Below are 16,273 nucleotides of genomic sequence, written 5' to 3' on the forward strand. Positions count from 1 at the left end.
CCCCAGCCTGAGGAGAGTTCAAACAGCATTTAGAGCAGATAGAAACACCTTTAATGCACCTACAGGCAAAATCAGGGATGTTCTCTACCCTAAAATTACTGAATTATACTGAAAAAGTAATTAAATAACTAAGAAACAATTACCTCTCTCCCAGCTGAAACCAGGACAGCAGTTAAGAAGATTTTTCATGTCACTTCATTTTCTGGGCTAGATGCAGCTTTTCCAAAGTTGAAGACAGACATTCATCCAGGGAGCTGGATAAGGGGAACTTCTCCTCCTTTACAGGGGAAGTCACAAACCAAATTCCCCACCATGCACAACTCACCAGAATTAACCTAAAGGAGATTGCAAAGCCTGAATCTTGCAGCAGCTCTGCCAGAAAAGTCCCTCTCTCAGTTTTCTGCTGTGCAGCATCTGCTCCATCCTTTATCAGACACTCCTTTCCATGTCCATCTTCCCTCCAGCCACCTGCACCGTTCCCATTCATTGTTCCCAAGCATTTTCCAGCGGGTGCAGTGCCCACAGCACCAGGACAGGGTGTTGTGCCCAGGAGCAGATGCTCTGGAGCATTCAGAGGTGTGAGGATACCTGACAATGGTTCAGTTGTTCACCTCTTGTTATCCTGTAAATCACAGCCCAGCTGAGCCTGAAGAGCCTCACTGAGTTCCTCTGATCCCTCAGGAAAGCCTACAGACCTGAATTGTTTGTGAAAACTCTCTCTGCAGTCAGGCTCAGTGGGTTTGGAGAGAACTCATGGTTAGTTCGTGCCACAGGGATCCCACCCGTGCTGCAAGGACAAACTGTCCCCTCTGAGTGTGAGCAGGGGGCGATTCCAGCTCCGGGAGGATCTCAGGGCAGGCAAGGCTGCACCACCCTCTAGTGCACACCCACAGCAGTGCCTGTGCTCAAAGGATGGGAAAAATTCCTGATCCAGCCCGGCTGAGCCTCCCGGAGCTGGGCTGGCACAGCCCTGCAACAGCAGCTGGGAGCAAAGGGAGAGAGCTCCTCTGAGAGGGAACCCAGGGCAGAACCAAGGGCTGGCCTGGCCTTGGCACGGCGAAAAGCCACTGCCCTGCACCCAGCACTGTGCACATGCAGCACCCTGCACCCAGAGCCCTGGCAGCCCAGATCCCTGGGACCCCACACCCTCAGATCCCTGGAACCCCAGACCCTGCACATCCAGCACCCTGCACCCCATATCCCTGTATCCCTGAAATTCCAGACCCTGCACATCCTGCACCCCAGACTCCAGGATCCCTGGCAGCCAGATCTCTGGAATCCCAGATCCTGAACCACATGCCTCTGTATCCCTGGAATCCCAGATCCTGCACCCCATATCCCTGTATCCCCAGAATTCCAGACTCTGCACATCCAGCACCCTGTACCCCATACCCCACATCCCTGGATCCCTGGCAGCCCAGAGATCCCTGGAATCCCAGACCCTGGACCCCACACCCCTGGATCTCTGGAATCCCAGACCTACACCCTCAGATCCCTGGAATCCCAGACCCTGCACATCAAGCACCTTGCACCCCATACTCTGTATCCTTGGAATTCCAGTCTCTGCACATCCAGCAACCTGCACCTCACACCCCTGGGATCTCTGTAACCTGCATCCCTGACACCCCAGCACCCTGCACCCCACACTCCTGATCCCTAGCAGCCAAGACCCTGGAATCCCAGGCCCTGGACCCCAAATCCTTGTATCCCCAGAATTCCAGACTCTGCACATCCAGCACCCTGCACCCCATATCCCTGGGACCCCAGACCCTGCACATCCTGCACCCCAGACTCCAGGATCCCTGGCAGCCCAGATCTCTGGAATCCCAGATCCTGCACCCCATATCCCTGTATCCCCAGAATTACAGACTCTGCACATCCAGCACCCTGTACCCCATACCCCACACCCCTGGATCCCTGGCAGCCCAGATCCCCAGAATGCCAGATCCTGCACCCCATATCCCTGTATCCCCATAACTCTAGACTCTGCACATCAAGCACCTTGCACCTCATACCCTGTATCCTTGGAATTCCAGACTCTGCACATCCAGCAACCTGCACCCCACACTCCTGGAGCCATGCGATGCCAGACCCTGCACCCCACACCCCTGGATCCCTGGCAGCCCAAATCCCTGGAATCCCAGATCCTGCATCCCATATTCCTGTACCCCTGGAATCCCAGATCCTGCACCCCATATTCCTGTACCCCTGGAATCCCAGACCCTGCACATCCTGCACCCTGCACCCCATACCCCCCACTCCTGGATCCCCAGCAGCCCAGATCCCTGGAATCCCAGGTCCTGCACCCCACACCCCTGGATCCCTAGAATCCCAGATTCTGCACCCCATATCCCTATATCCCCAGAATTCCAGACTCTGCACATCCAGCATCCTGAATCCCATATCCCTGTATCCCTGGAATCCCCAACCCTGCACCCCACACCCCTGTACCCCTGGAATCCCAGTCCCTGCACCCCATATCCCTGCACCCCTGGAATCCCAGCCCCTGCAGCCCAGTGCAGCCAGCTCAGCTCCTGCCATGCAGGGTTCACCTGCACAACAGGGCTCTGTGTCATTCCTGGCACAGGAGTGAAACCTTTCTCATCTCAAAACATGGAACATTTTCACTACCAAAACAGGCAAGCAGGGAGAGATGTTCACTACTAACATTGTTTTCTGGAATTGTGTCTCCTTGAGCAGCAGCAGACTGGCAGCCACTCCCTCTCTGCTGCCCAGCTCTCCCCTCCTCAGCCAAACTTGCCACCAGCACTGGGAATGGCCAGTTCATATTCTGGGCTTCAGTTTCTTCATGGATGTAAAAAACTGGGAAAAATCACCATTGTGTGTGACAGTTCTGCAGGTACAGGCCTTTGTACCAAACAGTAAAAAATAATCATCCTGGATGACAAATTCCTGCTGCAAGAGAGCACATCAGCCTTGGGATATGGAGAACCTCAAGTGACCAAGAGAATCCCCAAAACAATCCTAAAATTACCTCCAAGTCTGAGCAGAGCATGGGCCTGAGCAGGTTCATGGCCAAAGTTTGGCAGCAGGGTGGGATGTTATTTGGTCTAAGTTGCCAGGACAGTTTAAACAGTTTGAAACCAAAACTCTGCAGGAAATTGTTACACCCAGGTGCTGTTTCAAATAAATCTAGTATCAGGAAATTGTTACACAGGTGCTCTTTCAAATAAATCCAGTGTCAGAACTGCTGAGAGGCTCCCAAAGGCAGCCCTTACCTGAGAGCTGCAGTGGAGACAAGAGAACACAGGAAATGTGGGGTACAGGACAGTGCCCCTGTGTCAAACACAAACACCTCCCACCTTTCCTGTTCCTGCACCAAAGCAGAAATAAAGCACCAAGGTGGTGAAGGCAGGGTGTCACTGCCCTCACACAGCATTTCTGAGCTCAGGAGGAAGAAAACCACACAGAGGGGGAGGGAGCAGCACTGGGGAGGGAGTCCCACCCCTCCACTTAGCTACTGTGTTTGTTTGGGTGTTTTGGACACAGCTTCAGGAAACAGAGGAGTCTCCTGAGCGTGACTTGGCACTCAGAGCTCTAGTCCCAGGAAATGAGAGCTGATGGGTAAAGAAGGAAGGAGGTTTAGGTTGGGTATGAGGATAAGGTTCTTTCCTCAGAGGGTGGTTGGGCACTGAACAGGGCCCTGCACAGTCCAGCTGAGGCAGAAGCAAAAGCAGAAGTGGAACAGAAACAGTGACACAAGGGAGCCATGAAGGACAGGCCTGCCAGCCTGGAGGAGAGAAGCTCTGGGTAACCCAAGTGCAACCTGCCAGGGCCTGAAGGGAGCCTTCAAGGAAAGGGGAGAGACTCTGTACAAGGGCCTGGAGTGCCAGGAAACAAGGAATGGATTCCCACTGCCAGAGGGCAGGGATGGATGGGATATTGGGAATTGGGAATTGTTCCCTGTGAGGGTGGGCAGGCCCTGGCACAGGGTGCCCAGAGCAGCTGTGGCTGCCCCTGGATCCCTGGCAGTGCCCAAGGCCAGGTGGGGCAGGGTTTGGAGCAGCCTGGGACAGTGGGAGGTGTCCCTGCCATGGCAGGGGTGGCACTGGATGATCTGAAAGGTCCCTTCCAACCCAGGAAATTTCTATGATTCTATGTTTTCACAAACTGAATATCACTCCACCTACACCTAAGCCCTACTGCCACTGAGGAACATCCCAGCCTTGCCCTTTGTAACTGGCTCCAGGACTCACTTCAAGGTAGTCCTTTGGAGAAAAGCTGGAAGGAAAGAGGAGAGACTGGTTCCATTTCTGGCTTTCTTTGTGGAAGCCCATCTGAGAAGAGGCTGCTGACTGCTGCCTGGGTTGGTGGCAGCACTGGACATCTCTGATAGTGCAGCACATCTTACCATGTGCTACACGAGCTGGAACCTCAAACAGGAACTGCTTTCAGTGGAGCTCATCTCCTCTGAGTCTTCCTCCTCTTGAGCATCTTGTCCAGAGACCCCGAGGGGCAGACCAAGGCCTTGATCAGCCCCAAGAGCCCACAGCACCTGCTCAGCCACACCAGGGCTCCACACTCACTGAGCAGAGCTTAAAGACACAGGATGCTAAGCTTAAAAATATGCATTTTCTTTTTTTTCTTTTAAAAATGTACAGTCAGATTTCAAGTGGATCTACAAGAAGACACTCAGCTATGTTTAAGAAAAGTAAACCTTGCAATGCACTGCATACAGTTTTCTAACCAGCCAGAGCCAGTGAGCTGGGTGAACTGCAGCGAATCCTGAAGGAGCTTCAGTGGCTTTGTTTTTGTCTCCACCCCGTGGGCAGAGGCACTCAGAAGGCAGCAGAGGCTCAGCTCCTCTCCCCTCAGGCCTGCCCTGCAGCCCAGCTCAGCGTGAGGCTGGGGTGGGCACGGTGGGCAGGGGCAGCTCCATGGAGGGAGTCTCAGTCACTTCAGCCGGGCTGGGCTTGCGCAGCTCCAGCTTCTCACTGAGCTGGTTGTAAAGCTCCTTCACAGCTTCCCCACTCTGCAGGAAAGAACCAGGGACAGGCAAACAGCACAGTCACACTCCATTCTAGCCAGAGCACCGAGTGTGCTTCACCCTGTGTGTTTAACACAAACCAACACAGGAGGAGGGAGCCACAAGGTAATTAATTAGGCCACAGCTTGGTAGCCTTGGAAAGCAGAGCTTGTGTTCCATTAAACAGTGTCTGGCAAGGCAGCTGCTTTCATTTGCAATCAGAATTCCCTTTCTCCTGCTTCCCTTCCTACCTGCTTGGTGGGCTCCAAAGCTTTCTGGAGAGACTCCAGCTTGGCTGGGGCCACTTTGTGGTGCAGATGCAGCATCAGCCTGAGCACATGTCTGTGCACGTTCTCCTTCCTGCAAGAGCCAATTGAAAGCACAGTTACCAAGACAAACAAACATCTTGAGAACAAGGAAGCCAGAGCAACAGAATAATTCTCCCCACCACAGACTTTGTTATAATTATCCAAAAACCCCTGAGAATTGGAGCTTCTGGAAGGGCTTAACGTAGTGTAAGCACTAACACTGCCTTAGACCTTCAAGGATTCAAGGAGGGGATTACCTGCACAACCATGAGGAGGGAGGGGGAGATTTTAAGAACAGAGTGTGTGGAGGAAGCAGCAGAAGCAGCAGCAGATGCTGCTGTGCTCCAGCAGGAATTTCAGCCACTTTCAGGGAAGCTTTCTGGAGGCTGAACTTGTCTGCAGGCCACCAGCTAAACCAGAGTGAGTGACCAGAGGTAACAACAGATTTTTGTGTGCTGCTGATACTGCAAAGAGCTGAAGTTAACTCTGCATAGCCAGAATTACTGCAAAGCCTGAAGGATATTCTCCTTTGCAACTCCACCTTAGGCATAATGAATGAAATAATTCACAGTCAAGACATATCCATTTGGCTGATAAAAACTTCATCCCAAAACATTCACCTTTCCTTAAAGGAAAACAGCATCAGGCTGATATTTTCACTGCTTGTGAAGAATTTGGTGAACTATTAAACTGTTGTTCAAAGCAGTAAAACTCTGTCAGGCATTCTGTGAACTCCCTCTCTCCAGTGAGAACAACCTGCTTTACCTGGAGCAGGCAGTGAGGAAGAAGCCATCAAAGAGACTGGTGCAGAACTCCTCGAGTGCAAACTCATCACTGAGCAGGGTGAGGTTACCAGTGAGCAGGTGCAGGAAAATGTCACTGAAGGCCAAGTCACTGAATGTCTCAACTATGAAACATGGAAAGGAAAGAGACACAGACTGACAAGGATGTGCCAACACCTGTCCACACAGCTCCTGTTCCTGCTGAAATCCTGCAGTGAGGTTTCATCATAGAATGGTTTGAGTTGGAAGAGACCTTAAAGCCCATCCAGTGCCACCCCTGCCATGGCAGGGACACCTCCCACTGTTCCAGGCTGCTCCCAGCCCTGTCCAGCCTGGCCTTGGGCACTGCCAGGGATCCAGGGGCAGCCACAGCTGCTCTGGGCACCCTGTGCCAGGGCCTGCCCACCCTCACAGGGAACAATTCCTCCCCAATGTCTAATGTGAGCCTACTTCCTTTCAGTCATTTTTTTCTCATTTCCTTTGCTAACAGGCAGCCCAGGCAGGTGGCTTTGATCCTTCAGACATAAAAGATTAGGAGCAGATTGCTCCAGAGCTCTCCTGCAACTCATCCCAGAGGAGTCAGTGAACAAGATAATACTGGTGAAAAAATTAAGGCTGTGTTCAGCCCTATTTTGTTACTTATTTTGTTACCAATTTTTCCACCACACAAAGCCAAGTCCCAGCAACTTCTGGCCACCTGCAGTCACTGTGGGCAGCAGCAGAATTGGGGCACCTGCTCTGCTATTTTTCAGATTCATTCCAAACAGTTCCCAATTGATCTCATTGTTAATGGAGGCCTTGATGCAAGGAAGCACTGACCTCAGCACTGCCCCCAAACTCTCACATCAGCAGAAAATTGCAGAACCCAAACAATCCTGCAGGGACTCACAACTAAGTCACCAAAAGAGCCAAAGGCAGAACACATGTCCCTGGTCTGACATCCCTGCCACTCCAGGTTCAGTGGCCTCCTGGGTGTCCCCTACAAGGCAAACAGAAGATGAGACAAAAACGTACCTAGTGCTGGCAGCAGCCTCAGAAAGGCATTCTTGTTCCTCTGTTTGGTGATGTGAAGAATGTAATACAGCCCAATCTCACAAGCTATCCTGTTCTCCTGCAGGAACCTGTTATGGCACAAGCAAAGTTTATTCATCAATAAAGCAAATTTTTTTAATTCTTAAGAGGTTTAAAGTACTTGTAGGATGGTTATCAAGCAGGTACAGCAGTGGCTCATCTCAAACCCACTGAAGAGCAGCTATTCAGTGAGTGAGCAGATGGATCACCCCTGTGTTCACTACCACACTTCCAAAAACTGAACATTCAGCAAACATCTGTGTTTACCTGTCCACAGTTATAATGTATTCCTGATAAAAGTGCTGCTCAAAATGGGCTTTAGAAGAAGCCCAAATTACAAAAAATCAAAAAATGTTTTAGTCTCCCAAAAGTCAAACATAACACTGTGATAGAAGAGAGCACAACTACCAGGACCCAGTACCCAGATTCTGGCACACAGACAAGAATTTTGCTAGAAATCAGATGATCTGAACAGAAAAGAGCAGAGAGAGGTTTTCATTATGCTTTTGATGTCCCTGGAGCGACAGGTTATCAACAGAGATAGTGTGGGTGCCAAAAATGCCAACTTTATGATTTCCAATAGTGCTCTTCAACACGGGCACTCATCCAGCTGCACCCAAACATCACCCCAAACTCAGCATCCACTGCCTGGGAAGCTGAACAGAAACACCAAATATATTTCATATTCATATTAATATTCATATATATCTCATATTCAATGAGAGAATGGTCCATTATAGGACCATTATTTATGTAGATAAATTGTATTTGAGGGAGCACAAGGGAAACCCGTTTTGTTAAAGTTCAAACTGGATGAATCAGCACTGAATCTCACCCCAGGAAGCCCTGCCTTTAGCACAGGCAGTTTTCCCTGCCAGGTCTGGCTGGCTCCTGCTGCCTCGGAGCCAGAGGCTGCAGTGGGTGGGGCCAGGCACGTACTTGGTGAAAGCCTCGGGAATGGCGCTGGGGTAGGGGATTGGTCCCTTCTCCTCCGAGGGCAGCTTCTGATCCACTGTGAAGGTGTGGTCATCCACCACAAAGGACATCAGCAGGGGCAGGAACCTGGTGATCAGCTCGGCTTCCTTGGAGGGAGGGAAGAGAACAAAGCCATCATCAGTCACTTCATGCCACCCCATGGTCCTGAAGTGCTGTGACAAAAGCAAGGCAGTGTGAGGAGCCTCATCCTACAGTGAGGAAAACCAGCGGACAGACATCTAATTCCAGTAAAAAATCCTGAATAATTCACTTCCACACAGTTCCATGGTAATTAGGAAAACTCTGCTTCATCTCACTATAGGAACACTATTGCTCAAACCCTTTCTTTGGACAATTGTGTTCCATTTCTCCTGAGAGGCTCTACCAGCACTGCTGCAGGCATGGGATGTGTTCAGGATGACATCAAAATGCTGATATCAACAATCACTGACTCCCAGCATGGCCCAGGCTTATTTGTGGTAACACAACCACAAATAAATCAGATTTTAAGGACTGATTCAGAGACTCCCTTTGGAAAGAAACAGCATTTTCCCTTAGAGGTTCATGAGAGAGCACAAATGACAGCACCGCCTTCAGAATTACTTGTCCCTCTCACTGCTACAGTCCCAGTGTTATGCACACCCTCCCTGGGTGAATTAAACATCCTAGCAGCCAGGAGTGGATGCATTTTAGAGACTTCAAATGTGCCCCCAGGTGTTTATAAAACATTTACTGCTTTATAGTTCAGAACAGAAACAGCAAACTCCTCCTGAGGAACAGCCCTGCTGTGCAACACCAGGGTTGGCCTTCCTGCCCTCAGCTGAGCCACACCAGGGATTCCTGTAACACTGGGAAAGGATTTCCAAAGCATGGAAAGATTACAGCTCAATGTGGCACTACATTGACCTGCTGTAACACAGAGCTGGAAGGGGAAAAAAACATTTTTCTTGTCAATGAAAAGCCTCTGAACTGCTACCAGAGTTTGAGACAGTCCTGGAAATCCTGCTTTCCTCATGCAAGATGTGTTCTTCAAACCCATCAGTTGTGTGCAAGACTCCAGGAAAAATGAGAGAGCAATGAGCAACCAGTGGAGTATTTAACAGAGGTACAGGCTGATTTTAGAACAGGAAGGACCAGGCACCCATGGAAATAAAAAGGTAATGGAAGCTCCCAGCATGTCCAGAACAGCTGCTCTCTGACCACTGTTTTTTCCCAAGAAAGCTCTGATGAGATATTTGGAGAACAAATGTTTAATCAGGAATGCAATAAAATAATAAACAAGTCTAAATTTGATTAATTGTGTTAAATTCTTAACATCAAAAGGGCTCACCATTTTTGGTTCCTTGAAGACTTGGCTGTCAATCATGTCCCAGGCCCCCTGTCCCAAAGACAGCATCCTAAGGAGCAGCAGTAGATCTGGGCTTTCCTCCAATGTCAAGGCGAGAAGAAAAACAGCTATTTTAATTTTCACATGAGATATTTATTTGGAAGAAGTGGTTTATATTCAAAGCTGTTCTGGATTAGCAGCTTTGTCCAACACTGCTAAAGGCATTCAGTTCAAGTTAATTGAAAACTGATCCTCAAATGGGCATCAAATAACTGCCACACCTCAGGGTTTGGGGAGGGTTTGTAAATTTATAATGCACCAGGAAGTTTGCAGTCATCTGAGAACATCTTTTTAAAATGTGTCCAGCCCAATTAGTGCATTAAAATGTAATGTGTGAGAGCATAAACCAAGTCATCTCAGCAGAAGAAAGGAGGAGAAAGGGTGTGTAAGAATGGATTGTTTGTGTCCTGAAACCCAAAGGACTTTCAGTCTTAAACTGTCACAAGGAAGTTGCTCCATGCAAGAACATTTAACAGCTCAGGGATGAAACAGCAAGTGGCTCCCATTGTTCAGACACCTGTCAGGGTGCCCTTCTTTAACCCTTCAGCACCTCCTGCAGACTCCACTAGCAGGAATTGTGTTTTATCTCAGCCACCAGAGCAGAGCTGTGCAAACAAACCCATGGCATTCACCATGGCAGGAGGAAGGTGCTGCTGTCAGACAGACTGATGGAGGGACAAAGCAGGGAGGCACAGATTCTACACATTATTCTGTATTTGCACAGCTGCCAGGCAGAATGAGCCATGCAAAGAATTCATGGCCAGTTTAGAGAGATCCAAAATGTCTAAAGAGCTCCTGCAGAGCTCTGCAATTGGACAGGAATCATGTTTCCCTTGTTCCAGCTGCCACATTGGGGAACTTAATGAGCCTTGGATGGTGCCAGTCCTTCCCTGATGGCTGTCAGTCAGCCTGGAGCACAGTCCAGGTTAGCTACACAAGCTGCAATGCTTACCCTGGGTAAGGTGTCCTGCCCAACCAGGTCCTGCAGGTGCCTTATGGTGCTCAAGGCTAAGGTGTTAATGGCAAAGGGATCACACAGGATCATTGATAAGTCCCTGAGAAGAAGTAAAAACCAAACACTTGTCACACATAACCAACAACCCCATTGTACTGGTCCAAACCCAGCTGTGTGCACCTGCTGAACCTTGTCCTGCCTTGTAAAGAAATAACACTCATGGGGGTTTTGATGTGAAAGAGCACAAATAACAATTGTGAAAGTCTTCTGCACTGAGATCAAGCACAAAATCCCCCACAGCCAGTTGAAGGTCTGCTGGGAGACAGCCCACAGGTACTGGGGCTCTTTGAGCTGGCAGGTTTTGACCATCTCCAGAGTGCTGAGGACAGAAAGGTCTCAGAGGCTTTTGAAAAACAACAGTAAAACTGAATTCTTAAATAGTTTAAAATACCAATGGAGAAAATCTGAAAGTACCAGCTAAATAAAATACTGTGAGGGCAACCTTCCAGAAATATGTGTACCAGATCACAGCAAGGTTTTCACTTGAAGTTAATGAAATACTTTAACTGACAAACATCACCAGCCCATTTTCTCTGGGTTTAAAGCCAGACAAGTCATTCATATTAAGTTATTCTGACTCCTTAAGAAAGGCTAATGAATTTTGTTATGAGGCCACAGGGGAGACTCAAGGGTGGCAAGTGAAGCAGTGCAAGCTCTGCCACCAGGCTGTGCTTGGCTGTGACTCTGTGACTGCACAGAGGGGCTGCTGGAGGTTTGCTGGCTTTAGGGAAGAATGAACACCTGTCAGATGTTATGAGTGCCAGGAAGCCAATTTCAGGTTCCCAATGAACAGCCCAAGTGCCTTACCCCAACACTTGCTCTTGTCCTTTCTTCACCCCATCCAGGAATCCTTGCAGCTCCCGAGCTCTCTTGTTGTCCACGAACTTCTCCCGAATGCAGGCGTCCAGGCACCAGGTGAACTGCAAAATGGAGGGAGCTTTAGGAACTCATCAAACAGCAACAGAATACATGATGTCAGACAAAACAGGCTCAGAATGACCTCAAAATATCTGCAGTTGAGATGCTTCATTAGTGCACCTAGGCACAGTACCACAGTGGTGACAAACACAGAGGTCAGAAAGGCCAACAGCCCAAAAGCAGGTTGGGAATGCTCAGGGAAGTTAACCTGGGGTCACTTTCTCACTTCCCTGGCAATTAAGGAGCAGGCATTTATTAAATCCACCACTGCCCTGTACATCTGTGGATTTACACAAGGAGGAGACTGAGAAAGAAGCAGCATCACTTAGAAACAATAATGTGGTATATTTTGGCCATTGCAACAGCACTCCCACTCACTAAATAAAGGAATATTCACAGTGGAGGTATTCCTGCTTTAGAGCTGTATTACTGAACTATTTTTTAAGCAGAATACATGTAAGACTTAACAACTACTTCAGAGAAAAGGCCTTGTTCCAGGTCAGAGTGATGCTACCATGAACAATGGGCCAGTAACAAGATGCTGCTGTGACATTATCACATCTGTCACTTCCCAATATTTGAATGGATTCATGTTTTCATTCATGTTTCTTGTTTTCATTCAATATCTAAAGTATTTATTGTCACACACAGTTTACTGACAGATGGAGCACATCCACAGGATTAGCAAATCTATAGGAAGGACGCCTGGAGTAAGAATCTGGGGCCAGCTGATGCTTTTTATTATTTTTGCAGCATCCACATAGAATAGATGTCAGATTAGACATTGCTGTTAACACTTCCAAAGTACCCTAAATCTTAATGACGATGGATTATGAAATGAAAGCAAAGTGCTGGTTAACCAAGATGAAGTTTTCACCCAAAGGTCTAAGGAATGTAAGATGATGTTTAGGTTCAAGGTCTGAACTCTCTTTACAGAAAGGACTCATTTTCTCATGGCTTTTTCCAGCAAATTCTCCACAAACACCCCCATGTGACAGGTACCTTGTGGCAGGGATCAACAGTGCAGATCTCACTGATCTCCAGGTCGTGCAGGGACATGAGGAGCTCAGCCCTGAGCGTGCAGTAGTGGACGTTCCTGGTGCGCAGGAAGAGCGTCCTGAGGAACTGCAGCACCATGTCATAGAGCTTCACGTTCTTGCCAATCATCTGGGTCAGCTTCTGCACCACCTGAGCTCAGGGGAAACGAGGGCTCAGCACCACGAGGTGCTCTCAGTCTACACACACACAAATGTGAATTAATTATCTGATGTGATTCACCAAGATTGAAACATCTGCAGGGACTGTTTACACCAAGATTTCCAAGAGCATTTGTTCAAGACATTCACCAGGTCTTCAGCAACCATAACCTGGTTTTGTCTCAACCACTAGTTTCTTTTTTCTACCCTTCTGATTCTCCCCCCATCCCCTTGGGGGAGTGACCAAGTGGAGGTGTGGTGCTGAGTGTCCTGCTCTGCAGTGCAAATCTGGAGTAAATTGCACCAGGGCACTTACACCAAATGATTCTGAAAGCAAAACAGCCCTAAAACAACCCCTCATGTAACAGATGTGCTGCCCTCTCTGAAATTAAAGCTTTATCCTGCCTTAATTTAATTCAACTTTTCTGGATGCCAATTAAATACAACTTTCTACATCTTTTAAAATAAAAAAAAGCAACTTCAGTTAAGCCATGTCCACTAAAAAAGTTCCCAAGTAAGCAAATTTAACATATCAGCATACTCAAACTGATGTGATAAGAGATGTTCAGCCTTAAGAACAGCTGAAGTGAATTAAAACCAGACTGACAAACAGAGAAAAAAATCTGCCCTTTCTTTTTTGGAAGTGCATAATCAGCTTAGAACATTCATCTTTTATTACACAACAACTAAAATAATTCCTGCTGTTTTCATCAAGATGTGTAGGAGAAAATGACCTGGTGTTTCTTGCAAAGAGTTTGTTCAGCTAAATAACTTCAGCAGTGAAGGTGGGCAGAAGAAAACAGCCCATGTTATGTGATGGTTGACTGAAAGCTGATAAATTCCCCTCACACACACTGTGAGGGTTTCCTTGTCCTTACCTCTCCTTGACGTCTCGTTTTGGGAGACGGACTGAAGAAATTTTGCAAGAAGGAAATGTCATTGCTGAAGAGAATGTTCTCCTTCTCCAGGATGTATTGCTTCAGCAGGGGTGACACCTCATCCCCAAAGAGAGCCTGGTTGTCCTGCCAGATCTGTCTCTTCACCTCCACAGCACAGGCCTTGTACAGATCCTTATCAGCCATCACCAGCTTCAGCTTCTTCTCAGGGACCTGCAATCCCAGAGCAGTTACACAGTGAGCAGCTCCTCACCTGCCTGTCACTGTAACCATCCAAATCATGGAATCACAGAACGTCCTGAGCTGGAGGGACCCACCAGGATCATCCAGTCCAGGCCCTGTCTCCCACAAACCAAAGGAAAAGGAAACTGAGGTTGTTCTGTAATTGAGAAATCCATGTCAGCTCCTTTTTATCCCCCTGGGGTTTGCAAACTGGTTGATTCTGAAAGGCTGCACAGCGAAGCACGAAATGAAAAGCCAGGAGAGCACAGTGCTTCTGATTTGAGGAAATATCCACATTTTCACCTCAGGTTCCTGGGGAGTGGCTGTCTGCACAACTGGCCTGTGCCACAACCAGTTGCAGCACGGATGGAGGATAATTCAGCACATCCTTGGCTGACCTCATGGAATCACAGAATATCCTGAGCTGGAGGGACCCACCAGGATTATCCAGTTCAAATCCTGTCCCTGCCCAGCCCCGCCAGCAGCCCCACCCTGGGCACCCCTGGCAGCGCTGCCCAAAGGCTCCTGGAGCTCTGGCAGCCTCGGGGCCGTGCCCATTCCCTGGGCAGCCTGGGCAGTGCCAGCACCCTCTGGGGGCAGAGCCTTGCCCTGAGCTCCAGCCTGAGCTGCCCTGGCCCAGCCCCAGCCGTGCCCTGGCTCCTGTCCCTGTCCCAGAGCAGAGATGGGAGCTGCCCCTCGGGAGGAGCTGCAGCCCCGGGGAGCTCTGCCCTCACTCTGCTCCAGCTGAGCAACCCCAGAGCCCTCAGCTGCTCCTCACTGCCCCTCCAGACCCTTCCCCATCCTTTTAGCATTTTCCAACAGCTTTAGATAGTTTTTTATCTTGTGTCCAAACAGCCCCAGGACTCGAGGTGAGGCTGCCCCAGCACAGAGCAGGACAATCCTCTCCATGCCCTGATCCCCACCTCAGGCAGTCTGGGCATTCACCTACCTGGTGTAGCAGCAGAGCAGCCCTAAGAGACTTCTTCAACAACAAAATGACACCCCCTTAATTCTTTCAAGGAAGAAAAAATATTTACTTTAAATCTCCAGTGCTGACATTTAAGGTGATATTTCCAATCTCAATAAATTACTGAAGTTCCAGCAGTGTTTTGATTCCATTACCTTGAGTGCAACATGATGCTTCTAGTAAGGACACTCCTAGAGATTTTTATTTCACTGATTCTGAGATCTGATTCTCCTTCCGGCCTACTTTTAATTGCACTCTTCAAGTCTTACCTTCCCCTTGTCAGGGATTTGTAAATCAGCTGTGGAAAAACTCACCTATGAGCAAACTTGGCTTTTTAGGAAGCTGCATGGATTGAAGGAAATAGGGAAATAGTCTAGTCTGATTATGAAAATGTGAAATGCTTTTTGAATTAGTCCACTGAGCTATTAGCAGACACAAGAATGTACTGAATCCTCAGTCAGTCCCTGACAGTGAACAACACACTTGCAGAAGGTGCAGAGGGAGCAGAGCCCACCTGCCAGAGGCACACCAGGGATGTCACACCAGTGTCACAGCATGTCACACCACATCACACCAGGCCAAACAGCACAGTGCTCCCACCTTGGGCAGGTGCTTCATGACACACATGACCACGGGCTGTATCGAGGGCATCTTGACCAGGGAAAAGCTCTTCTCTAGGAGATCTTCCAGCTTCTTGTATCTGAAATCATGGAAAAACACCACACTAGGTACCATGCAGCAGCAAAGGAATAAAGTGGCCACCTCAAAGCCACTGGAGCTCAGGCCCTGAGTAACCTTTAGAGAAGTCACTGCTGACAAACCTCTCCTCGACCTTCCCCTCCAAAGCGATGGCCGAGACTCTCTCCAGCAGCTTCTCCCGCAGCTCATCGAACACGGACTGGTGGAACTCGAGCCGGGGGGTGCCGTGCAGGTCCAGGAAGGGCAGGGCATACTGCAGCGAGGGCAGCAGCACCCCGTTCTCCGTCTGCAACACGGCCAGAGGGACTGACAGCGGCGCTCGGGATAACAAACAAAGCCAGGAAAAGCCCGGACAGCACTGCGGGCCGTGCCGTGCTCCCGGTGCCCGCTCGGCCCGGCCCCACACGGCCCCTAACGCACCTGGAACTGCTCGATGGCCTTCAGCGGCTCCGTGCAGTTCGTGAGGGTCTCCTTGAGATCCTCGCCGTTGGCCACTCCCAGCTCCTGCAGCCCCGCGTACATGTCGGCCTGGCCGGGCCCGCGGGGCCGCTCCCGGCTCGGATCCCGGCTCAGATCCCGCTCCCGATCCCGGTTCAGTTCCCGGTCCCGGTCCCGGTCCCGGTCCCGCCTCAGCTCCCGCCCCGGCCCCGCGCGGTCCGCCCCAGCCCGGCCCCGCCGCGCGCGGGCCCCGCGCCGCAGCACCAAGGTTCCGCCGCACCAAGGTTCCGCGGGCGCTGCCCGGGTTCTCCCCGGGCTCCCCGCAGCCCGAAGAGCTCGGTGCGGCTCGGCTGAGCGCCGGGCAGGGCGGATGGAGCTCAGGGAGCCTTTGGACAGCGCTGTCAGGCACATG

General features: G+C 49.8%; 1 protein-coding gene across 1 annotated transcript; it reads right to left on the bottom strand.

Annotated features, from left to right (window-relative positions):
* Positions 1–4,174: 4,174 nt before the first annotated feature.
* NELFB (negative elongation factor complex member B) lies at positions 4,175–16,062 on the bottom strand. The gene is made up of 13 exons (XM_054284213.1): positions 15,844–16,062; positions 15,546–15,709; positions 15,325–15,424; positions 13,518–13,748; positions 12,446–12,631; positions 11,333–11,445; positions 10,463–10,565; positions 9,454–9,549; positions 8,088–8,230; positions 7,092–7,198; positions 6,061–6,202; positions 5,239–5,347; positions 4,175–4,993 (listed from the first exon to the last, which is right to left on the bottom strand). Exons 1-13 carry the CDS (start codon positions 15,943–15,945, stop codon positions 4,856–4,858), a joined length of 1,734 nt encoding a protein of 577 aa, XP_054140188.1. The 5' UTR covers positions 15,946–16,062; the 3' UTR covers positions 4,175–4,855.
* Positions 16,063–16,273: the final 211 nt, after the last annotated feature.

The sequence above is a fragment of the Melozone crissalis genome, unplaced genomic scaffold, assembly GCF_028551555.1.
Source record: "Melozone crissalis strain CALT ecotype California unplaced genomic scaffold, PUWL_Pcris_2 ptg000041l_1, whole genome shotgun sequence".
Classification (NCBI taxonomy): domain Eukaryota; kingdom Metazoa; phylum Chordata; class Aves; order Passeriformes; family Passerellidae; genus Melozone; species Melozone crissalis.

What these genes read in the sequence shown, in the direction of transcription:
- NELFB (XM_054284213.1), bottom strand. Translation starts at nt 15,945, where the DNA reads ATGTACGCGGGGCTGCAGGAGCTGGGAGTGGCCAACGGCGAGGATCTC. An exon ending in AGGCCATCGAGCAGTTCCAG is followed by an intron (nt 15,710 to 15,843) that starts GTGCGTTAGGGG and finishes GCCGTGTTGCAG; the next exon opens with ACGGAGAACGGGGTGCTGCT. An exon ending in GAGGGGAAGGTCGAGGAGAG is followed by an intron (nt 15,425 to 15,545) that starts GTTTGTCAGCAG and finishes CCATGATTTCAG; the next exon opens with ATACAAGAAGCTGGAAGATC.